Source organism: Eretmochelys imbricata, chromosome 10 (genome assembly GCF_965152235.1).
Source record: "Eretmochelys imbricata isolate rEreImb1 chromosome 10, rEreImb1.hap1, whole genome shotgun sequence".
NCBI classification, from domain to species: Eukaryota; Metazoa; Chordata; order Testudines; family Cheloniidae; genus Eretmochelys; species Eretmochelys imbricata.
The window spans coordinates 55,345,983-55,371,540 of NC_135581.1; the positions used below are offsets into that span (position 1 = coordinate 55,345,983).

General features: G+C 40.7%; 1 protein-coding gene across 2 annotated transcripts in view; it reads left to right on the plus strand.

The window, feature by feature from the left end:
- Positions 1 to 25,558, plus strand: part of APBA2 (amyloid beta precursor protein binding family A member 2) — an 81,700-nt gene that overhangs the window by 35,864 nt on the left and 20,278 nt on the right. Inside the window, exons 5-9 of one of the 2 annotated variants that reach the window (XM_077828430.1) lie at positions 1,890 to 1,925; positions 5,201 to 5,287; positions 13,217 to 13,402; positions 18,545 to 18,724; positions 23,404 to 23,616. In XM_077828430.1, the coding sequence (XP_077684556.1) occupies positions 1,890 to 1,925; positions 5,201 to 5,287; positions 13,217 to 13,402; positions 18,545 to 18,724; positions 23,404 to 23,616 (702 nt within the window). The remainder of the gene's footprint in view (positions 1 to 1,889; positions 1,926 to 5,200; positions 5,288 to 13,216; positions 13,403 to 18,544; positions 18,725 to 23,403; positions 23,617 to 25,558) is intronic. The other variant, XM_077828431.1, reaches the window with a different exon arrangement.

Sequence of the window (25,558 nt, forward strand, 5' to 3'; positions counted from 1 at the left end):
GCAGTGTCAATATTTGCCAGTCCACACGGCTGTGTGTGGGGAGGACCTGGGCATTCCCAAGTCTCCCGGTACCCTGACTCCTCCCCAACTTTCAAATAACACTGCTTCAGTCCAGCTTTTTAAGGGAGGGGAATTCCTCAGCATGGAGGTTCCCTGTGCCAAAGCTAATACATCTTCTGCGTGGATTCCCTGAATAGTTTGTATGGTTTCTCACACCCTTCCATATGGGCCAGGGAAATCTCTGTACACAGATGACAATTCCCTCACCATTCTTCACAGGGCAATGATAAGGCTCATTCTTTAAGAAGACTGGGGGCCACAATAAATGAGTATTCCTATAGGTGTCATTAACTGAGAGCGAATTTGAACACAGATAATGTTAAAGCTATTAGAGATGGACTTGGATAACTGCCAAGGCTGTATCAAATATTCTCATTAGAGGCCAGGTCCAACTCCCATTAAAGTTGATGGGCATCTTTCCATTAACTTCACTTGGAGTTTGATTGCCCCCCCCTAAAAAGTGTGCACCATTAGAGAGGTGTGATATCACTGGTGGCAAAAGCTGTGTACTAGGTTACTGAATTGGAATCCATTGGCTTTTACCAAATGGACAGAGTAAGTGCATGGATTCTTTGTAGGGTCTAGAAGAGAATACACACAGTGTCATACCTAAGTGTAATGTGCATTGTTGAGTCACATACACTCCTGCCCTTTGTGTTAACTATCACACTGTAGATCCTACTTCTTCCCTAACTCTCATAAGGGAATGCTAAGTTACCATGGACATCCGTGCTCTGCAAACAGATTAAAACTGCATATATTTCTTTCATATGTTTGATTCCCCACAAATATTAACACACTCATACAGAAATTAGTTGGACCTTTCATTCACATGCACGTCTATACAGTGAACATAACTGAGTGGTATTTTGCAGCTTGTTAGGGCAACGACCACACAGGTAAAATAAGTAGTCTTTTGGAGTTTGACTCTCCTTCAACACATTTTTCAATCTCTCTTCTGAAGAGTTGTCCAGGCTCTATCCACAGATTGTTCTGTTCTGTATCTGATCTCTGCACATGTCCATTTCAAAAGCTTCCAATGAAACTTGATCCTGATCCAGTGCTTATTTTGTGCCAGGGCTGAGCCCTGGCACCTCTAAGCTTGGCAATTCATAGTCCTGGTGTCTCTGGGTTTGCCGCATCATTTATGAAAGTTACAAAAATTGTTTGAGCCCCAGCACCTCTTTCATTACAAATTAAGCACTGTCCTGATCTAAAAGGTATGAGAGACAAAGTGTTCCTTAAATCCTTTTGTTCAGGAAACTGTATCCTTAAATTTAAGGGGAATTCCCCGCCTTTCATATTTTGATGCATGAAACTCTTCATTTAAAATAGTTTGTAGGAGCTACCATATGATAGACATAGCCTGATGTTGAAGTGTTAGTGCCTTAATAGTACTTCTGGGACTAATACGACTTTTGTATGTACAACTGTATCTCTTTGAATGAATAAATATGGGCTTTGGACATCCTGTAAGTGCACATGTAAGTGCCTGGTATGCAATTTTAGGTAGTGGTGTATCCAGCAGGAAAAAAATGTAATGAGCAATTGTTAACAGACAACACTCTACAGTATTTCTGTAATCAGTTCACAGTATGCATAACTCCATTTGACAATGTACATTATTCCATTAGAGCCAATATGCTTCAAACCTGTATAGCTTGTAAACCAATCACTCCTCCTTTTTTTGTTTGTTTGTTTGTTTGTTTGTTGCAAATAAGAATTTTAAGAGGCTGGAATCATAATCAAAAGGTTTCCCTGACTTCACGCACTGTCTTTTCTCTTTCTTTGTGTGCAACTGTCTGCTTTCTTTTTATGCTGCTCCTCAGAGGATGCAAAAGGCGGCTAAAATCAAGAAAAAAGCGGTGTGTAAACTGTTTTTCTTGAATGCTAATGTTTGTTTACACTTTTGTTGTCCTTGCTCCCTGTGGAGTGTTGTGTTTTTCATTACAAATCCTCATAAAGTTGTAATTTTGGTTTTACTTGTTTAATAGTTGGCCGCTGGATGGAACAGGAAACACTTGTTTATTTCTTTCATCTTCCACTTGCTGGAGTGCCTGTCTGTTGCTGCTCTTCTTCTGTTTAATATCACAATGTCCTGTGGTTTGTTCAGTCCCAGTAAACAGCCAATTTGATGAGAGAGAATTTTTAAAAATCTAATGCTTATGCTTGTTTTAACAGGAGAAGCAATTAACGCTGATGATGTTATTTGATATGACTGTGACTTATTGTGTTTGTATTAATTAAATTATTCTGGATATTTAAGCACACGCACAGTTTAATTTTCCAACTCAAGATGGTAACTACCACAATTTGCTGATGAGATATTTCACCCAATTACACAAAATATACATCAGTAGGGTCAGACTAAATGTAATTGTCAAAACTGTCATAAGAGTGAATCTCACTATTTGTGATAGTCTTGACTGTAAGTGATGCAGTTAGTTCTTTGTCAAAGTGTAATGTGGCTTTCACTCTTTGCATGTTGTCTGACCCACCTGGAATATAATTTTAAAATAATGCATTTTTTTGTTTTGTAATTTTTTTGACTGAATTCAGCGCTGGTGAGTGTTCCTGGATTGATACCCTTTGGAGAACAAAGTCCTCTCTTTATCCACAAATATAGGCAGAGTGCAGGCAGCAATAGAGCATGCTTCTATATGTTGCTTCATCAGTGAGCCAAGCCTCACCTGGAAGGGAACACCTCTTCTGATGGAAGTGTAGTTCAGGCTTCATTCAGTGTTTGGTTTCTGCTGAGACTGCCAACAAGGGTGCTACTCTGTGTCCATTGTGATGGTAGACATTGTGATGTGGGCCCTTCTGCACTGAGAACTAGATTAGTAATGGGATGTAGAGTCTTTCACCTCTAGGTCTCTGATCCTAATTCAACAGAACTCAGAAGTGACCAGACGTTCTCCTTTGACTGCTTATCGATATGCACATTGCACTGATGGTGCTAGAGATCAAAATCTTTGTGGCCAGCAGTACCCATAGAGTGTACATACTGTCTTCAATCCTCGTGCTCCGCTGTGAGGGCATATAAGGGTGAGGCACAAAGACTGCCATTCAGTTCCTCTCAACGTCTCACAGCTTAGGGTGGGAACCTAATTGTCCAAGAGACGGCCAACCTTTCCCTTAGACTTCTTAGCAGTAGTTTTTACAGTTTAGTTTATAATGTTGGCTTTTATGTTTTTTAATTATAATCATTTGGTTGCTTGTTGCAACTGTTAGTTGTTAGAATTGCTTTTTGTCACTGGTATGGCGTTGTCCAGTTCTCCTGTATTCAAATGCAGGCCTTCATGTGAGGGAGCTATCCCAGCTTCAGATGGAAGCTCAAAGTGCTGCTATTGTGTGCTATTGTGGGAGAATCACACATCACTGTAAATGTATGATCTGCAAGTCTTTCAGCTCCTGAGAGAAGGACAGAGGCCCACCTTCAGGTTTCCCTAATAATTAGATCTGCTTCTGAACCACCCTCTCCTGTAATCATTCTTTCCCTATTTTAGCCTCTGATCCTATCTCATTTTCACTGGCATTCACTATGTTAGATGTCCAATCTCTATTACACTTTTTGGTGAAAACTGAAAAAAAAAAGTCATTTAGCACTTCTGCCATTTCCACCTCTCACAAGGCAGTTAAAAATATCAGGCGCCTCTAAAAGGTGTGGAATTCTTTTACACCCCCCCCCCGACTGCATTCTCCCTTGTGGTCACTATGACAAATAAAAAAGCAAAACAATTCAGGTTCACACCAAAGGATCAGGAGCCAAAGAGACTAGACTTATTTGACCAGAAAGCCTATTCCTCAACAAGCTTACAGTTTTGCCTGGCCAATTATCAGGCCATAATGGCCAGGTATGACTTGTATACACAAGAGACTGCTTGTCTTTGTGGATAGCCTGCCCAATGAGGTCTGCATGGACTGCATGCTGCTAGTTAAAGATGGCCAACTTGTAGCCAGGACAAGTCTCCAAGCAGCGCTCAACATGGTGGATACAACTGCAAGATAAGTGGCAATGGTGGTCGTTATGTGATGGACAATGTGACTTGTGAGATTGGGGTTCCCTAGAGAAGTCCAAACAACAGAGGAAGATCTGCCTTTTGAGGGAGCTGAATTGTTCATCTCTTAGACAAACAAGGCCCTCCACTTGCTGAAGGACTCATAAGCCACCCTGTGTTCCCTTGTAGTCTACATGCCAGTTCTCCAGAGGAAACACATAAAACAATCATATTCTTCACAGAGACCAATCCCCCAGCCCCTCTACCACCAAAGATCATCAGAACTACCTAGGGAATGACAGCTTTTCTACAGGAGGGCACAACCCACTGCTCTGTCACAAATCAACTAACCTTCCCAATCCCAGAAACACTCATTTTGGTGGTATGGTTGAGAGATGTGCTCTACTTCCAATGATTCTAGAAATCCACTAGCTTGCTTCAGGCATGCTTGATCCTTCATCACCACTGACCAATGGGCCCTGGACACAATCACATGGCTACTCCATCCAGTTTTCTGTACGTCACCAGTAGAATGTGCATATGGAGAACATATCTTGAAGAACTCCAGTTACTGTACACAGTAAGAAACTTCCCATTATCATCTGAAAGCCATTTGGCCTTATGTGAAATAATTTGGGTCTCAGTTCAGTTCTCAACTAATGGTGTCCACAAAAAACTAAGTCACCACAACAATTAGCTCTGGTTTGCATCCTTTTTAGTAATTCCAGTACCAATTGCAAGGATTGAATAGGTACGGAGAATAGACTACTCTCTGATGTCTGTTGGTGGTACCTCAAGAACAGGGATGAGAAATACAGGTGAGACAGCGTGGGAAAGCATCCATGCCATTTCTCCAGTTATGTCAATAAATAGAGGACTTTGGTCCCCAGGCTGTCAATCCAGCACCATCATGAGCTCTGAAAGTTCATATTCACCCACAAAATATAAATATCTCTTCCTCTGCGGTAAATGTCCTCTAATACTAAATTTGCATGTGTATGGAAACACCTTTGAATAGATGCCTTTGTAGTAGCTCAGCAATGTAATTATTCAACATTACATTTTGCTTGAAGTGATCAGTGGAGATGTCCCTTTAAATGGAAAATTAAAATTCCCTTTGCTACAATGCAACTATCTTTTAGACTTCTGAGGGAGATTCCCAGGCTTTGACTGAAGTGGATCTGTTCATCTCCACACAGAGGATTAAAGTTCTGAATGCAGATACACAGGTAAGTGTTTAATCATAATGCTTAAAAACATACTGCTGATTTTACACACTGGCTCTCACTTTAGAATAACATTTTCTCACATGTTTAGAAAAAAATGTGTCTTTACTGAATATGTGGTTAAACACACTACTGAAATGGATACCAGCATCTGGAAAAGATACACCATATTGGCATTTGTCAATATTTGTCAAAGTTGCCGTTTGTCAGTATTTTATTTTTATGCTGAGGCCTTGGGGATTTTTCGTTATTATTATTATTATTACTGTTATTTTGTTTTGCTGTATTTTCTGTGTTAGGAAGAAGTCTGCATATTATCAAGGTGTAAAAGCAGTTAAAATCCTGAAGCCTTTCAAGATTCATGTGTGGTTGTCCACCTACTCCATTTCAGCTTTGTTATGTCTTAAGAGCTATCCTGAGTTTCAGGTCTGGTTCTTTGTTCCACTCTCTTTTTTCTAAAAAAGGTCATTTGCCACTTTGACCAAGCCCTTCATTTCTCTCCATATAACTTCTTGATTTTAAAGAAACTGTATCTGAACTGTCATCCTTCCTCCCCAAGGTCTATTTATTACAATATTATGGTAGTATCTAGAGGCTATGACTGAGATTGGGGCCTTGTTGTGCTAGATGTGTGTTGTACCTGCACATAGTAAAAGATTGTCCTTGTCCTGAAGAACTTACAATCTAATGAAATTTAATTAGGATAAAACTCTCTTACACTGTGGGGAGATCAGGAAAAAGCGTGGAAGATCCCTGCCAACAAAAATTAGAAGGCACATATAGCAGCAAGGAATGTACTATAATAGTTTCATTCAGAGGGCTCAGAACAAACTTTCATACCCAATTGTTGGCTCATTGTGCTTATTTTTACAGCCAGCGTTACGATTATCATAAAACCTGGTTTTGAAGCCACCTGCACTGGAATGTTCTGTACCTGATACGTTAGCCAGACTACTGCAGAAGTGGCGACTGCTGAATTAACAGCTAGAGCTATGTTACAGGCCACCTCGTAAGGTTTTCAGTGATGACAGACTTAATGCCTTCCATTATTCTCTAATGAATATATAGAGTGGCTGTCTTATCTTGACTGACTGTAATCATACATCCTGAGAATAACTTCCTCATACTTGAGAACATATCTGGAGTAGATGAATAGCTAGAGCTCTTAGAGGCTGGAGATTCACCAGGTGGTTTGGAAGTATTTTTTCCCCCTAATTGTATTGATTTGTTCTTATTCTATATGTACAATCTGAGAGAGGATTTTTCATCTCTTACATTTTGGGTAGTTCTAGTATCTGTTAAAGTAAGGAATGAACACTACTGGCTGAAGCCAGTGCACTTTTCTTTTAATGTGGACATACTATAAACTTTCCATATTTGCACAACTGAAGAGTAGAATATACCGTGTAACGTGGCAGCCGTACTGCAATCTACCCAGCTCTGCCAATGCACTTCAGCACTGACCAGCAGTACCCGTACTGATTCAGTCCTGTATTTTTTTCCCACCTGGAGGTAAAAATGCTTTGTCTTGTACAGTGCAGAGCATGTTATCAGTGCTTATTCTGGATAGCAAAATCTGTCTTCATTGTTAGGACATACATTTAACATGTCTGCTGTATGCAGATAATCAAGTCAGGTCAAGGGTGAAAAGAACCAATTATTGGGAATGAGCAGCCACATTCAGTAGCTAGATGTATGGGATGAAGGTGATACATGGATTGGTTTGTTATTCCAGTTGGTTTAATGAGGGCTGCCCTCAATGCACTTTGCTCCCTCCTTTCCTTAAATATTTCAATATGAGCAGTTACGCTGAAGGGGCTTTTCACACAAGGAAAAGCAAAAGCACCCTGAGGCAGAGTCTGATACCCTTACTCAAGGTGAGTATTACCTTATTCCACAAGAGCTATTCACTGTGAGTGAGGGTACCAGAGTCTGGCCCTGTATATTGAACAGAAATAAAAATCTGATATTGGAATTGATTATGTTAAAGGGTTTTACTAAAGCTTATTTCGAATGTGGCTGGTTTTTCTGTGTACAGCAGGTCTCAGAGTAGCTGGAGGCTTTGCTTCCCCTGTCTTTTAGTACTCACTGTCGATGAGTGTTTGCATTTTTAGCTTGACTGTGTTTTTACCAGTGCTAGAGAGATTTATTGACTAACTTCATTACTGTGGCTCTATATCTACTGGTGTAGCAGCTGGCACAGGCAGTCTGCAGTTTTATATCTGTCAATTATATAAAACCACTTCTGCTATCATTAATTCAGTGTTCTAACCCTTATGTAACTTTATTGTATGTCATGCATGGAAGCATCTGGTGGTACTAACTGGTTTAAAAGAATTCTAATTTCACTAAAAAAAGTAGATATCTAACTTGATTTATGTTGGGGTTTGAACTGGGTCAGTAGCGGCAGTAAGGCATATTATCACCTTGGACCCATAGCTCTAGTGGGTTTGTTGCCGTAGGCCAAACTAGCAAATGGTTGCCACTACCAGGCTGGAGTCACTCACATGTGATATTTTCAGCCCTGTGTGACCACCTGTTCAGCTCACATGTTAGAAATAACCCTGCTTTTGACAGCATGCCATACTTCCTATCTGAGCAGAGCTTCCCCTAGCTGCTCTGCTCTGTGCGCTGGGCTTGCAATCAGGGAGTGAAATTGGCACAAGTGCCACAGCAACTGTCTCCTGCTTCTCACACTCACACTGTGGAAAAGCTGGGATAGTGAAGCTTTTCCACAGTGTAGGAGAGGCAAGGTTGACAAGTCTACATTCCCTGACTCCACAACCCAGTCACTGGTAAAGCTGATGTTCAATGGGTTACCATTTTGCAGAGTGCTCTGCTCTGCCCCCACTGACGTGACCTCACACACACCATGCACATGGGGTCACGCAGACGGGGGCTGGTCCACGCAGTTCCAGAAGTACCGAAGTGTCTGGTATTCTGAATCAGTGACCACCCTAGGGACTGGTCCTATGAGGGCCTCTGAGTTGTCTGACTCATGCTCCCACAGTGCAGCCACAGGAGCTGTACGGGTAAAGGCAACCATCAGCCACCAGGAGAGCTGTGGGAGAACATGCAGCCCATCTGCCCCTGCCCCCGCCCCCACCCCTTCTTTGAGATCTTCTTCAGATTTCATCAACTGACCCTCAGAGTAGCCACAGCCCTTTTTCCCTGGTAAAAAGGGGAGAGGAGGGAGCCACCAAAGGAGAAGGAAAAAGGGAACATATGAAAGGGAAAATGAAGAAATCAGGGAACCAGGATATGGGAAACAAAACCATGAGGGGTAACAACAGGGACTTCTAGGAGAGCAATACATATAGAGGCAAGGAGATTTGGATGAAGGGGAACCTGGATGGCTATTTTGGAGAAGGAGAATCAAGTCTGGGGAGGGGGGGAAATATTTGGTTTTCCAAGGACAGAGATATGGGTGAGAGGTTTGGGATAGGGAGACCTTGGATAGGGAAGAGGGAAAGATTAAGGAGCCAGATAGGAAGAGATGGAGGGATTAGGGGAGAGAAGACAAATGGGGGATTTAAGGATAGGGAGGTGGGGAGAAAAACGAGAGAAGGGGAAAAGTAATGCAAAGGGTGAGGATACTGAGAGCAGAGAAAAGAGCAATGATGTAGAGAGAAAAAAAGAGAGAGAATGTGGAGGAAGAGAAAGAAAGGTGGACAAGTGCGGTTAATACATTTTATTTGGCATATTCTTAGTCCCACATTTAATTGTATTAAACAATGGAAAGGTGTGGGGGGAAGCAGGAGAGAATCTACTTTTAGGATTGGCAGGGCAAAAATCTTTGAGCTGCTCGTGAGTGGTGGACATGGGGGACAGAAACTCTAAATGCATAGATGTATTTATTTCTCCACCTCAGTTCTTTCTTGTGAACCTTGTGTTTATTATTCGGATACTTGGAACAGTCTCCTGAAAAACAACTCTCCCTACAGAGTTCCCATCGTCTGCTGGGAGATGTCCATTATAATACATTTTCCCCTCCACTTATAGATGCTGCAGGACCCTGCAAATTCTCACAGAAATCTCCAAGCCCTTCTGTGGCCATCATCACATTTCATCTATCACAATTTAGGGATAAACACACAATGTTTTATTTCAGACTGAAAAGAATTGTTAAAAGCATTTTAAGAATAGTGTGTGGAAAAAAGAGATTTTTCTAATCAATAGACCAAGTTGTTCCAATAAGCTGTCAGTGTTGGTATTTTTTTAGCTCTGTCAAGTTATATTGTATTATGGTTCTTAAAACAATTATTCTTCCTGACCTGAAAAACTCTTCTATTCTCTGGCCTGGGAGAGAAGCATTGTAATTTGATAGATGAATACCCAGATATGTGGCTCCTTACCTCTGTGAGGAGAAGAATTAGCTAATGAATAGTTAGAGAAGGGGTGGAAGGGTCAAATCATTCTCTGAAGTGGATCAAATTGCATTTCTTAAGTTATGGGCTGTGGTCCAGGACATACATTTCCCACTATATATGACCTTCAATCCACAGCAGAGTTCCCACTGCTGTCACTGGGACAATTACACAAAGGTCAGGGGCAGAATATGGCTTTTATGTAGTCACTAAACTTTTTTAGTTATTTGTCACATTCAGCATCACGTAGTGGAAAACAATCTCACTTGTAGGACCACTGCTATTTCCACCCTTTCATTTCTTCCCCACTTATCCACCTTTCTCTGTTTCTCTGTTTCACCTGTTTTTGTATGTCTCTTCCTTTTTTCCCTCTGCATTTCCTTCCCTGCAGTATCTCCCAATTTGACCCCCTGGACTTCACTCCCACCCCATTTGAAAAAATGGTCAGCAATGGTATAATAGATGACATACAAAGTATCATAATTGGCCTTGAGTTTACATCCCACTGAGAGTCATGTAGACTAGGTGTGTTCACACCTCACAGGGACAAGCTACCTGCAGACTCAAAAAGAGAATACTGAGTTTCACGTCTCAGAATTCTCTCCATAACCATGAAGACTGGAAACATATTTTTAACAGAAACTGAGATTTTTGCAGTGTCTTACTATGGGCATCAACATTGTTGACTGGGCCAGTTGTTGCTCCCAGCTCTGATTTAGGTGAATCCAACATCCATCAATCTAAGTTCTAATATGGCCCCTGACATGCTGGATGGTAAAAACCTTGCAGAATTCTGAAGTGTATGCAAGAACATCTCTTTCTGCTTCCTGCAGCCAGAAGGGACTGGTGCTATTATTGTGGTGCTGTTTGGGGAAAGCAAGGACAAAAGCAGGCTTTACATTTTGCACTGGAGTTCCTGATGTCTGGGTCCACTCTGAAATATCTCTTTTGATTATAACAGTTTTCCATGCGCTTCTGAGTCACACAGGTCCCAGAAAGCCATATGTAGTGGCTCTGCAGAAGGTCAGGATGCAGGTCAACCTGCTGAACAAGGCCAAGGCAGGGCCCCAATGTGTTGTGTGCATTAGGTTGCTGAGGAGGGGCCAGGAAGGAAGGCTAAATCACAGGAGCCCCCTCAAGATGGTCGACTCCATAGCCTCACTCAGTCAGCACTGACCCATTGGGTATTTGTTTGTTAATGTTTTTACATGACAAGTCAGACTGCAGTAGGGTGGAAAAAGTTATTTGGCTGTTTCCGTTCACAACAATCTGCTCTGTTCCATCACTTCGCTCTCATTAGCCCAATTGCTACATATCTCAATTGGGCTGGATGAAATCTGACATCACATATGTAATGTCACACTGCATGACCACAGCCAATGGAAAAGTACCCTCTTGGGAACAGGAAGCAGCACCCCACAGCTGCAGAGCCAGGAATGATAGCTGCAGACCTTACATGGGCCACAAGCTGCAGAGGCCCCCTCTCTCCTGGACAAGGGCCCAAAATGTTTAAAAGGGAAACAATAAAACAATATATTGATTTCAGACTAAATACATGCAGCACGGGGAAGATCCAGAAAGCACTGATTCAAGAACAAGTGTTTGTATTCCAGTTCAAGCAGAAGATTTGATGGATTTTTACCTCTTCAGGCCAAATAACAATTAAATATTTCAAGAGTGCTGCTTAAAACCTGTATAAATTTACAATTACCTAGAATATCAGCACAAAAAACTATTTGGCTTTACAATTCTAAATGTTTAAAGTTCTTTCAGAACTGTAATAGCATTGTTTAGCTGCAGCACACCTCATAAATGAGGAGTCTTACAAGGTAGCTGGTGGGCCACATTCATTTATTCTTATTCAGTGCAAGTTCATGAATAATAAAACTTCAAGTTTATACCCAGTGGAGCAAAGGAGCCATGATTAAAAATGACCTTGAAGGCTCTTCCTCTACGAGATCAATGCTTTTTGATTGAACAAACAAATGACAGAAGTATGAACTAGAAATCAATAATACAAAGTTTTAGATCATTGCAAAAGACAAATACATAAGTATATCCGGGATAAAGCAAGCTCGGTGACAAAAAGAATTCTTCCCTGACTGCAAACATTCGCTGACTTCACGTTTGCCCAAGGATAACTTATTAGTTCTATAATGATACATTCCTGGGAGAAAGCATCTGGAGATGGTAAGCTGAGATTTCCTTGTCCACAAAGTTTGAAAAGAGAAATAAATTAAAAGGCAGAAGTAATCCATCAAGAGGATGCAGTACTGAAAGATGTGAGATAGAGGTAGAAATTTTTGAAAAGTGTTTAAAAACTGCTCCAAAGTTATTTTTTCACGTTTTGGAGCAATAGCACGCTCTTACATAAGATACCTTTCTCAGGCCATCATTTGGGCAGGTTTCCATTGTTTCCTAAAATCAAGGAGCAAAAGGCTTTTCTCAGCTAAATCCAGGGGTCAAAATTTGTCTAGTGTAACTGAGTTGGCAGCCTGACAACCCTAATTTGACTTGGCTGAGGAAGATTTTGACTAGTTATGCTGGTGAAGGCTTATTAGCTTTGATTATGCTGGTGTTGCTGAGAGGAGAATTTGCCCAGAGCTTTCCTGTCTCCCCTATTTTGCAACATACTGTGTACCAGTTATCCACCTGCCTACCCCCTACATCTTACAGGTGGCTGAACTTCAGTACTCCTGTATAGATACTGCAAATGGAAACCAACATTTGTCAACAGACATCCATAATGGGTCAAATTAAGACGTCATATGAGCTCAGACTAGGACCCAATTTACCAAAGGTACTAAAGCATGTGCCTCACTTTAAGCACGCAAATAGTGCCATTGACTTCACTGGACTACAGGTGCATTGAGTACCTTTCTGAATCCAGACTCTAGGCTGGCCTCCCTTTCAGATATCTATGTCCTCGCTGGTGTGACTTACATGGTGAGGAGGAAGGAGTAAGAATATCTATGTTAAAATTTGCCCCTCATAATGAGGAGAAGGCAACACAACATTTACAATCCATTGTGAGGAAAGAAAATGATAACTTCGTATTTTGGAAAATGTTACATGATGGTTTATTGAATCCTTCTTTATCTTGTCCTGGCATAGCAGTAATGTTCATGATCTTGTTATAAACAGCTTCTGTCACTGCTTTATTTTGGAGTTTAATTGTTTGCAAAAGCCATGTATTTTCAAACATGATGAAATTGTTTCTAAAATATTGGAACATATTTTCCTTTTACTTGAGGCCTGATGCTTTTAAAGTTTTTGTAATAGGCCTGTGTGCCAAATATCTGCAGTTGTTATTCAGACAAAATTTCCATTGAAGCCCAGGGGTTTTCAGTAACTCGGGCTATGACTTCAGTAACAGTTTTGTTTGAGAAATTGGCTGAATAAAGGCTGCAGGATCTGGCCCCATATTAACTGCACAAAGAGATGCAAGCTTAGCTGCCTGTTGTCACACTCAAGAAATTAGACAATATGGGAGAGGGAAAAAGTTATATTTCTGGAGTAATACTGTGCATGTGGAACATTTTTGTTTATCTTTTGCTTTGTGAAGGAAACTATGATGGATCATGCACTGCGCACAATCTCATACATTGCTGATATTGGTAACATCGTTGTTTTAATGGCAAGACGCCGGATGCCAAGGTCTGCTTCTCAAGACTGTATAGAGACGACACCTGGTGCCCAAGAAGGAAAGAAACAGTACAAAATGATATGTCATGTCTTTGAATCTGAGGATGTAAGTAAACTTAAATTATTTTTTTAATACAGTATATCATTTAGGGGACCTCAGAAATCTAATGGTATCTATCGCATGAATGCATTTTTGTTGCCAGGAATTTCTTTTCTGATTGGCTGATCCTTTCAAAGGTTTACAGGCTAACTTTTATAATAGTTGTTACTGTTCTGTCCCAAATTGGAATATTGGTATAGGCTACAGCTTTGTTCAGGAAGGACAGACAAGGCAAAAGAAATGATCAAGAATATATACCCTTGCTCTGAAGTCCAGAAGGAGGTGGGAGTCACTGGTTAATGATAAAAGGGGTATCCTGGTAGTAGTCTACTATAGATCAACAAATCAGGAAGAGGAGGCGAATGAGGCATTTCTAGAACAACAAAAATACCCAAAACGCAAGACCAGTACAACGGGGGACTTTTACTACCCAGACATCTGTTGGAAAAGTAATACAGAAAAACACAAAATTTCCAGTAAGTTCTTGGAATGTATTTGGGACAAATTTTTGTGCAGAAAGTAGCGAAGATGGCAGCCATTTTAGACTTGATTCTGGTCAACAGGGAGGAATTGGTAGTGAATCTGAAGGTGGAAGACAATTTGGGTGAAAGTGATCATGAAACGATAGATTTCATGATTCAAAGGAAATTTTGTAAGCATCTGGAGGATGATAGGGTTATAAGGAATAGCCAGCATGGATTTGTCAAACAAAAATCATGTTAAACCAATTTAATTGCCTTCTTTGACAGGGTTACTGGCCTAGTGAAAGGGGGGAAGCAGTAGATGTTATATATCTTGATTTAGTAAGACTTTTGATACAGTCCCACATGCTATTCTCATAAGCATACTAGGGAAATTGGTCTTGGTGGATGCACAATTAATTGAAAGACCATACTCAAAGTAGTTATCAATGGTTCACTGTCAAACTGGGAGTGTGTATCTAGTGGGGTCCCATAGGTCAGCCCTGGATCCAATAGTATTCAATATTTTCATTAATGATTTGGATAATGGAGAGTATGCATATAAAATTTGCAGATGACACCAAGCTGGGAGGGGTTGCAAGAACTTTGGAGTACAGAATTAGAATTTAAAACAACTGTGACAAATTGGGGAATTGGTCTGAAATCAGCAAAATGAAATTCAGTAAAGATAAGGGCAACACACTTCATTTGGGAAAGAAAAATCAAATGCACAACTACAAAATGAGGAATAACTGTCTAGGTGGTAGTACTGCTAAAAGGATCTGTGGGTTATAGTGGATCACAAATTGAATGAGTCAACAATGTGATGCAGCTGTGAAAAAGGCTAATATTCCAGAGTATATTAATAGGAGTAAGTCACAGGAGGTAATTGTCCCACTCTGCTTGGCCCTGGTGAGGCTTCTGTTGGAGTAGTGTGTCCAATTCTGGACACAATTGGAGAGAGTCCAGAGGAGAGCAACAAAAATGATAAAAGGTTTAGAAAATTTGACCTATTAGGAAAGGTTTAAAAAAAACTGGGCATGTTTAGTCTTGAGAAAAGAAGACCAAGGGGAAACCTGTTAAGTCTTCAAATATATTAAGTGCTGTTATAAAGAGGACAGGAATCAATAGATCTCCATGTCCACTGAAGGTAGGACAAGAATTAAGTGGCTTAATTTGCAGCAAAGGAGATTTAGATTAGATATTAAGAAAACTAACTATAAGGGTAGTTAAGCTCTGGAATAGGCTTCCAAGGGGTGTGTGGAATCCTCATCATTGGAGGTTTGTAAGAACAAGTTGGTCAAACACTATCAGGGATGGTTTTGGTTTAATTGATCCTGTCACAGTGTAGGGGGATGGACTTGATGGCTTTTTGAGATCCTTTCCAGCCCTACATGATTCCATAGGAATGCTCTGCATTTTACTATTTAAAAGGAAAGGGAGTGACCACATCACAATTCTGGCCATTTGCACTCATCGTAGAAAGGCTAAAGAATGAATGGGCTTGGGGAGACACTCTCACCTCTGGGGAAGTGTGGTTTGTTTGTTTGTTTGTTTTTTTTAAAGAAAAGTTAAAGGAAAAAGTGTCAAGTTACTAAAAATTAAAAGCAGGAAAAGTATTAATTTTTGTTTCTAACTTATAAAGATATTTTGAAGTACTAATGCCACTAGGGAAGTGTTCATTTAAATCCACCAGTTTAATGGGCAGTTTTAAAATCTGTTTCTTAACATGTTGTTTTCAAAATAAAACTAGCCCATTGTCTGATACAATTTTAGCTCCAGATCACATATTTTGCGAGGCAGAAAATCTTTCAGTTTAATATTTGAATTGGGAGGCAGTGTTGCCTGGTGGATAGAATAGCTGACTGGGCCTCATGAGATCTGTATTCTGTTCCCTGCTCTGCCGCTACCTGCTGGGTGACCTTGGCAAAGTCGCTTTGCCTTCTTGTGCCTCCATTTCCCCATCTGTAAAATAGGAATAATGATACTTACCTCCTTTGTAAAGCTCTTTGAGATGTACTGATGTAAAGCACTAAATGAGAACAAGGTATCATTAAAAACAATAATTGATTCTAAGCCTGCATCTGGCTTGCATCTCTTTCCGATCTGTTGGTGAACTTGAAAAGCAGAGGGGAGAGAAATGGACTGAACACCAAAAACTGATACCAATGGAGACAGATTAAGTAGCGGGAAGGGGACACAGATGACAAACCATGATAAGATGGGTTATAAAAATCTTTATTGATTACTTCTCAATGGTTGACATTCATATGTCTTGGGCATATTTATTTGTATTGTTGTTCATAGTGTGACGGGTGACCTCGTTGAAAAGAAATTCCAGAATATACAGTAATGTCACATGACTAGTTTAGCCGATCATTTCTCAGGATTTTCTAAATCTGTTTTCAAATGGTAGAATATTGACCTCTGTCTGTCTTTAAACAATGGAGTTTATTGCAACATGTTACTGTAAAGCACAAATTAAACAAGAATGTTACCTCTGTTGAATACTTGAAATAAACCATTTAGCATCCTATTTTGGGAATAAAGAGTTATAGATGTTATAACATTGCCTACCATGTGTAGAGATAGTGTGGGTATCCCTGACTGTATTTAGGTTGTGCCAGTTCTCTGACAAAGACCACTGCATTTTCAGAACAAAAACACCTTCAAAACTCAGGTGGTTGGACTGAATACACTGCTTCCTCATATATGATATGTGATTTGTAGCTGATTGCTAGTATTTTGAGGGACTCTACACTGCAGGATACAAGCAACTCCTATTTAAGTCAGTAGGAGTTGTTCATATCCTGTGGTGGAAGAAGAATAGGGCTCCTGGAAACCATGTTGACCTACCAAATCTAACCTATCATTCTCTTGTGATCTGCAGTGGATCAATATGGGAGAAATAAAAATTTCAGTTAAGAAAACTAATTTTGCACATAAATACCTCCTGCTTTTTCCTACCTCTGTCTCTCACTGCTGCAGTGACATCTAGTGGAACTAAAAAGCAAAGTTTGCTACAAAGGTCTATGATTCTGTCTCAGTTAATTATTTAACATTTGTACAGTGCCTTGAATGTGTAAAGTGCTAAGTATTATTAATTATCATCTGTCTTTTCATTTCTAATGTGTCTATTGCCCTAGGCTTCCAGACATTAGTCAGTGCAATTCAACTCTCTTACAGTTAACTTTGATGGGTAGTCATCTCATATTGCAGAGACTCCATAGTCAGTGGAGGTCTCCAGAAACACACCAGAGACTTGGAGAATGACTTAACAATCAGAGTCCAGCAGATTTTCCTAAATGTGGCTAGGATATGCCCAGCAGTGTTTGGCCAGGGTGCACCATGATCATAAAAGGATTCACTGTCACAAAACCATACAATGCAAGAAGGCACAGACACATTATTAAACATTGCTGATGCGGGCAGGCAGTTCAGGCACTGCTCTGGGTTAAATAAGGCAATCAGCAAGTGGGTACAGGACAAGGAGACAGGATTTGCTGAAGCTATGGGACAGGTACAATGGCCGCAAAGTGAGAGCTGATGGATTTGCAGAAGTGGCACATGCAGTGGTAAAATATCCAGGAGTATTGAAGATTCTGATGATGGAGCAGGCCAAACTAATCATGCATCCATTTGTGAGGGTGGGCTTAATAATCACAAACAGGGAAATTCTATTCTGGTCACACATGCAAGCACAGACCCTCCTCTCTGCTGCACAGAGGACTGCACTTGTGGTCAGAAAGTACTGAGTGTCCAGACCAGGTGACAATCTCTCTCCTAAGGTATAGTCCACGCTGTGAAAAAGTCTGAGAACTCCTGATCTAGAATATACTTCTTCAGTGCTTATAGAAACAGATGCATAAGCAGCATATTACTAGCTTCTTGGTGAAAGGAGGTCATAAGAATGGCCATAGTGAGTCAGACCAATGGTCCATCTAGGCCAGTATCCTGTCTTCTGACAGTGGCCAATGCCAGATACTTCAGAGGTAATGAACAGAGGAGGCAATCATCATGTGATCCAATCCCTGTCATCCACTCCCAGCTTCTGGCAGTCAGAGACTAGGGACAGCCAGAACCGGGAGTTGCATCCCTGACCATCTTAGGTAATAGCTATTGATGGATCTATTCTCCATTAATTTAATTCTTTTTTGAACTTTGTTATATTTTTGGCATTCACAGCGTCCACTGGCAATGAATTCTACAGGTTGACTGTACCTTGTGTGAAGTACTTTCTTTTGTTTGTTTTAAACCTGCTGCCTATTAATTTCATTGGGTGAGCCCTAGTTCTTGTGTTATCTGAAGGAGTAAAAAGCACTTGCTTATTCATTTTCTCCACATGAGTCATGATTTTTTACCTCCATCATATTCCCTTAGTCATCTCTTTTCCAAGCTGAAAAGTCCCAGTTTTCTTAATCTGTCGTCATACGGAAGCTGTTCCATACCCTTAATCATTTTTGTTGCCCTTCTCTGTACCTTTTCCAGTTCTAAGATGCCTTTTTTTAGATGGGGTGACCAGAAGTATCAAGAGGTCAAGAGTTTGCCCGATTGAGTTTCCCAAAGAGAGATTTATATTATCGTTGCATTCTGTATTATTTTGGGTGAATCTTATAAGCGACTAGCTCTATTAATTGCTACTGAGTGGTGTTCCTCTTTTTCAGCTGTATCTTATTTTATTCTACAGGCACAGCTGATAGCTCAGTCAATTGGTCAGGCTTTCAGCGTGGCCTACCAGGAGTTTCTGAGAGCCAATGGAATTAATCCAGAGGATCTCAGTCAGAAAGAATATAGTGACATAATCAATACCCAGGAAATGTATAATGATGATCTTATACACTTCTCCAATTCAGAGAACTGCAAGGAGGTAAATTCTTTTTTTTAATTTTTATTTCATGTTGTTAATCCTGTTTTCTTATTTTTAATATTGATGTACACTCTGAGCACTCAATTGGCATTTTAAGAGTACATTTGCTTGGGAAATAAATGATTTTATTAGTATTCAGGCTTAGGAGCTTTATATTTTTCCTACCCATTTTACTTTCAAGGCCCTTCTGCTTCCATCATAATAATAATAATTACATTTACATTTCATATAAATGGGAAACAGTAATACCTTTACACCATGCTTCAGGTGTCAGTTACTTGCATGTTATAATGAGGTGTTGATATAATAGGGGAGTTGATAGTCAGGTTTTAATGACCTTGAAAATTCACATTTTAATAGATTTTATATCTGCGGTTTGGCACTAAGCGTCTCTGTAAATGAGCTGACATTTCTGATCTCAGTAAGATATCTTTGGTGTATTTTCTGTATTAAGACTGTGTGTTTTAATTCCCATTCTAGAATAAAATCATATCTGGTTAATTTAAATGTTGGAGGTACATATAGAAGAGAGGCCTGCTTCCAAAATATTACCTGCAAAGTCATGGGTGGAGGAGCATTCATCTGACATAGAAATAATGGTTTTTAATCAAGTTAGATAAACATCACGGGACAGGATCCAAACATAGATAATATGACCTTAAAGGCCAGATTGTTCTTAGGTTTTGTGGGTGTTTGAGGGCAATGGGTGGAACAGTGAGCTGTCCGCCATCTCACTGCTCCCCATGCAGGGATAGGGACCGTTACAGTCTGTGTGCTTGGGGAGAATAGGTACTGCTCTTTGGCACCCCCACGATACAATCTCCCCGAGGAGCAAGTGGGATCATGGCAAAGGGTAGGTGCAATGTGTGCACTCCCACTGCACATGCAGAAGTTGCTAGGGGAGAGAAGGGATTTTGTCTCCTGAAGAGACTGCAAAACTCTTCCAGGGCTTAGGAGGCTTCTGTCCATCACCAGTACTGCTTGGTGGTTGAATACCATAGACTGTCCCTAATATAGCATTGTTTTTAGTCCATGAAAGAAGGGTTCTATGGAGTTCTGGCTCTGCATGGGACAAGCATGGCTGGCTCTTATGCTTCTGTTATTATCATAGCTCTTTCAAATCCCATTCATCTTATACTCAACACACGCCTGACTATCAGACTTCAGAGGGGTAGCCATGTTAGTCTGGATCTGTAAAAGCAGCGAAGAGTCCTGTGGCACCTTATAGACTAACAGACATATTGGAGCATGAGCTTTCGTGGGTGAATACCCACTTCATCGGATGCATGTAGTGGAAATTTTCAGAGGCAGGTATAAATATGCAAGCAAGAATCAGGCTAGGGATAACGAGGTTAGTTCAATCAGGGAGGATGAGGCCCTCTTCTAGCCACCCTGGACATACCACATGATCCATTGTCTACAGCCAAACGCTGAGGTACAACCGCATTTGCTCCAACCCCTCAGACAGAGACCAGCACCTACAAGATCTTCACCAAGCATTCTCAAAACTATGATACCCACATGAGGAAATAAGGAAACAGATCACCAGAGCCAGATGTGTACCCAGAAGCCTCCTGCTGCAAGACAAGCCCAAGAAAGAAACCAGCAGAACTCCACTGGCCATCACATACAGTCCTCAGCTAAAACCTCTCCAACGCATCATCACTGATCTACAACCCATCCTGGACAACGATCCCTCACTTTCACAGGACTTGGGAGGCAGGCCAGTCCTCGCCCACAGACAACCCACCAACCGGAAGCATATTCTCACCAGCAACTACACACCCCACCATAGTAACTCTAACTCAGGAACCAATCCATGCAACAAACCTCGATGCCAACTCTGCCCACATATCTACACCAGTGACACCATCACAGGACCTAACCATATCAGCCACACCATCACTGGTTCATTCACCTGCATGTCCACCAATGTAATATACGCCATCATGTGCCAGCAATGCCCCTCTGCTATGTACATCGGTCAAACTGGACAGTCCCTACGTAAAAGGATAAATGGACACAAATCAGATATTAGGAATGGCAATATACAAAAACCTGTAGGGAACACTTCAACCTCCCTGGACACAAAAAAGCAGATTTAAAGGTAGCCATCCTGCAGCAAAAAAACTTCAGGACCAGACTTCAAAGAGAAACTGCGGCGCTTCAGTTCATTTGCAAATTTGACACCATCAGCTCAGGATTAAACAAAGACTGTGACTGGCTAGCCAACTACAAAAGCAGTTTCTCCTCCCTTGGTGTTCACATCTCAACTGCTAGAAGAGGGCCTCATCCTCCCTGATTGAACTAACCTCATTATCCCTAGCCTGATTCTTGCTTGCATATTTATATCTGCCTCTGGAAATTTCCACTACATGCATCCGACGAAGCGGGTATTCACCCACGAAAGTTCATGCTCTAATACATCTGTTAGTCTATAAGGTGCCACAGGACTCTTTGCTGCTTTTACTGACTATCAAAGGTAAAGGGGACTTCTGCTCGGAAAGGTGACTACGTAAAATAAAAATAGCACTTTTAAAGATGCATCTTCTCCCTCTCTGTCTGACAAGTTGTACTACTACCAATGAAGTGGGTCCAGTAGAGCTGTGGCATTGATCAGCCTGGTTTCTTTCCCCTCGCCTCCTCCCCACCCTACACAAATAACAGCAGCAAAATTAACATCTGAAACCTCATTGCAGAATCTTCATTGTTGGTAATATATGAAGTGGAGACAACTTCCCTTAAGTCAATACCAGGTTTAGCATGGCATGTCAGCATGACTTACATTGATAATAATGGTGTACATTTCATATTTTACCTTTGAAATATGACCTTTCATCCAGGAAGGTCTCTAAGCACCTCAAAAACAGAATGAGGCACATGGGGCCAAATCCTGTGCCCACTGAAGTAATGACAAAACTCTCCTTGGTTTCAGTGTGATGAATATTTGGCCTGTGTTCTAATGGTCTGAGTGCAAAAAGCACAACTTCTGCATTGTAAAATGGTCTCATTTTGTGACCCTGGGCAAATCACTTAATCTTTCTGTCACAGTTTCCTCATCTGTGAAATAATAGGTGTAGTAGCACTTCCCTGCCTCACAGGGGTATTGGGAGGGTTCATTAATTGAGGTTTAGAAAGCACTTTGAAGATGGAAAGCGCTACACGCTAAATGTTATTTCCAAGAGACAGGTCACATGATTTCACTGGGGGTTTTGCCTAAATAAGGGATGCAGATTTTGGACCTATACATAGGAAATGCAGTCATTTCTGGGTGAATCATGGTGACTGGAAGTGAAGGTGAAAATCCATATTCAACTGAAAACCAGTCCAGGTATACGTAAATGGTAATTTATAGCATTACAAATAGAAACGGTAAAGAAATGGATGTGTGGTTTATATGGGTACAGTTGTTGGACTTGACAAGGTATTGTTTATGTACATGTAACATCTGGAAAATATTTCAAATTGGTCACACAAGGGAAAACAAACTTAATTAGAAAATCTTGTTTTTACTTGTAATCGTAACTGATTAGATAAAAAATATGTGTAACTCCAAGATGCCAGTTTTATAATCACTTCTCTGAGCTTAAGCTTGCTTCAGAGTAATGAATAGTGGCCTCCCTTCCTGCTGCCCATTGCTCCTTGGTTCCCAGTTCTCCTAACTGAGCATGTTTACGAGTAATGATGGATTGTCTGATCATGCTGAAGCTGTTGCACTCTGGCTGGATTTCAATCAATCCAGGGATAACCTCTGCAGAACCCAGCGAGCCTTCCTGATTTTTACACACAAGAAATCCCCTTCTGTGTCTCTTCTTAATTTAGAAGACTGACCTGACTGTAGTGATGTAACTGAGCCTTCAGTGCTAAATAGGCTTTGCCTAGTACATGTAGCGCAGTCACCGCATTATTTGTTTGGGGAAATGTTCTTATCCAGTATTTTATTAAAGAAGACTTTCAACTTAAAAATCACACTTCTGGTTAGAAACATTATACATCCTGTAATCACAGGTAACCCCCAAGATTACTATATCTGAGAAAAAATAATGACATTTGTATTACAGTAGAACCTTGAGGGGCTAACAGAGATTAGGGCCCATTGTGCTAGGTGCTGTACAAACAGGTAAGATGCACAGAGAAATTAAGTGAATTGGAGAAGGTCACACTTGAAGTCTGTGACAGAGCTGGAAATTGAACCTAGAACTCTTAAATTCCAGTGCCTTAGCAGCAATTCTTAAGATCTCCCCTGAAAGCTGTATTCCAGTGAGGAAAATTATTTCTATTTATTTAATGAAGCACATTATGTATAGTCAGTTCCACTGTTTCCCCTGTAGAGTCAGTAGGTTTTTAGTTTCTCCCTTGTTATAAAGGCCTGTCTGAATTACAACAGGTGAGCAGAAGATCCTCTATAAAAATTATTTTAAAGGAATTAGAAAAGAATCAGAGCATCCTATTTAACTGGTGCTAGAAACTGGAATATGTGACAGGTACTCACTTGAAAAAAAAATTAAATTGACTCTCTCTTTTGAAGTAACTTCTCGTGGTTAATAGGAAAGTGATTGATTTAGTTTTCTTTGTAAATGGTTAATTTGAATTAATTAACCACTGAAATAGTAGTGTTTGAAATTCAGAGGAAATGTAATTAACACAAAAACAGTGATTTGTATATATTTTCATTGCAGTTGCAGCTAGAAAAGCAGAAGGGAGAAATTCTCGGTGTTGTGATTGTGGAATCAGGATGGGGATCCATCCTACCCACAGTTATCCTGGCTAACATGATGAATGGAGGCCCTGCAGCTCGTTCAGGGAAACTAAGCATTGGAGACCAGATTATGTCTATTAATGGAACCAGTTTAGTTGGTCTTCCTCTTGCAACATGCCAAGGGATTATAAAGGTACCCAACACTTATATCTGTATACATGCATGTTTGTAGAGTATGAGCCTGCAGAGCTGAGATTGTGTCTTTGTAAAGTGCCCTGCAAATGTCTGACACTTATATGTGTAATAACAATCATTCATGTTGTACTGGTGCAAGATAGACGCAGACATTCCAGGCCTTTCCTTTGAGCAGATTTTAGTAGGGACAAGTGATTTAAGATTATGTAAGGAAGAAGAGCTGCAAGACTATTTCACAAAGACTAAATAGAGCCAGACCATGCTGCACATATCTCCTAGAGAGGACCACATGTGGACCTCTACACTTACCAATGTGAGGGAAACTCCGCTGTATCCATAACACTATCCATCCTACAAACTATGCAGAAGACTTTCATTTGGAGTCCAGTGTCCATGCAAGTGGAAGGAGTGGTGGACTGGAGGGAGGAGTTGGCAGGTCGTGAGATGAATCAAGTGGATGCACTCTGTCTTCCCCGTAACCGCAGGAAGGTTCCCCAGAGAAGATGCAATCCAAGGTCGTATTATTTTTGGCCACTGTTGCTAGTACAGATTCATATCCACCAGGGTTAGTAGCAGCTGCCAGCTATTGATGACAGCTTGCATTGTGCCATGTAATTCTGATCAGAGCAAGTCGAATTGACCTGGTGCTTAAAGCTCTCATAGACTTTAAGGTCAGAAGGGGCCACCATGACCATCTAGTCTGACCTCCTTCACCCTGCAGGCCACAGAACTTCACCCGCCCACTCCTGTAATTTGCCCATAATCTGGCTGAATTACTGAAATCCTCAAATCTTGATTTTAATAATCCACCATTTATTCTACTTCAGATCAGCAAGTGACCCATGTCCCAATGCTGAAGAGGAAGGCAAAAAAACCTGCAGGGCCTCTGCCAGTGTGACCTGAGGAAAAATTCCTTCCTGACCCCAAATAGGGCAGGGGTTAGACCCTGAGCAAGTGGCGAGACCCACCAGCCAGACACCTGGGAAAGAATACGCTGTAGTAACTCAGAGCCTTCCCCATCTAGTGTCCCATCATTGGCCATTGGAGATATTTGCTAGTAGCAGTTATGGATGGGCTATGTTCCATAGTTTCAAAACTGAGCTTGCTAAATTTATGGAGTAGGCAATCTCATCGTACAGTCCCCAGGCTCCTCATTACTCTTATTAAAAACTGAGGCGAAGTATTTATTTATATATTCATTTAATCCCCATCATCAGTTCTTAGAGGTCCCACTTCTTTCCTTGTTTTCTTTTTATTTATATGGCTAAAGAACTTTTTAACATTGGCTTTAATTTCCTTTGCAAGGTCCAACTCTGCCTGGCTTTTAGCAGTTCTAACTTTTCTTCTATACTTTCTGATCTATGTGAGTTAGTTTTCCTCACTGACCTCTCCCATCTTCCATTCCTTGTAGACTTTCTGCTTTCTCTTAATAACCTATTTGAGGTGCTTGTTCATCCAGTTTGGTCTGCAACCTTCCATATGAATTTTTCTTCTTGCTCGGGATGCAGGCTTCAGATAGTTTATGCAACTTTGACTTAAAGTAATTCCAAGCCTCCTCCACATTCAGATCCTTGAGTTCTTCAGTTGACTTCCCTAACTGATTTTCTCAATTTTTTTCAAGTTTGCCCTTTTGAAATCGGGGGCCCTAGTTGCAGACCTAATTTTGTTTATCCTTGCATTTAGTTTAAACTGAATTAACTCCTGATCACTCAAACCAAGGCTGTCCTCTACAGCCAGTTCTTCTATGAGGTCCTTTCTACTTATCAACACTAAATCTAAAATGGCATCACTTCTTGTTGGTTCGGTGACTGTTTAGTGAAGAAATCTGTCCGATGTCACATCCAGGAATATCTGGGCCCTACCATTATTAGTAGCACTTCTCCTCCAATGTATAACTGGGAAATTTAACATAAGAATGCCCAGTCAGATCAGTTGTCCAT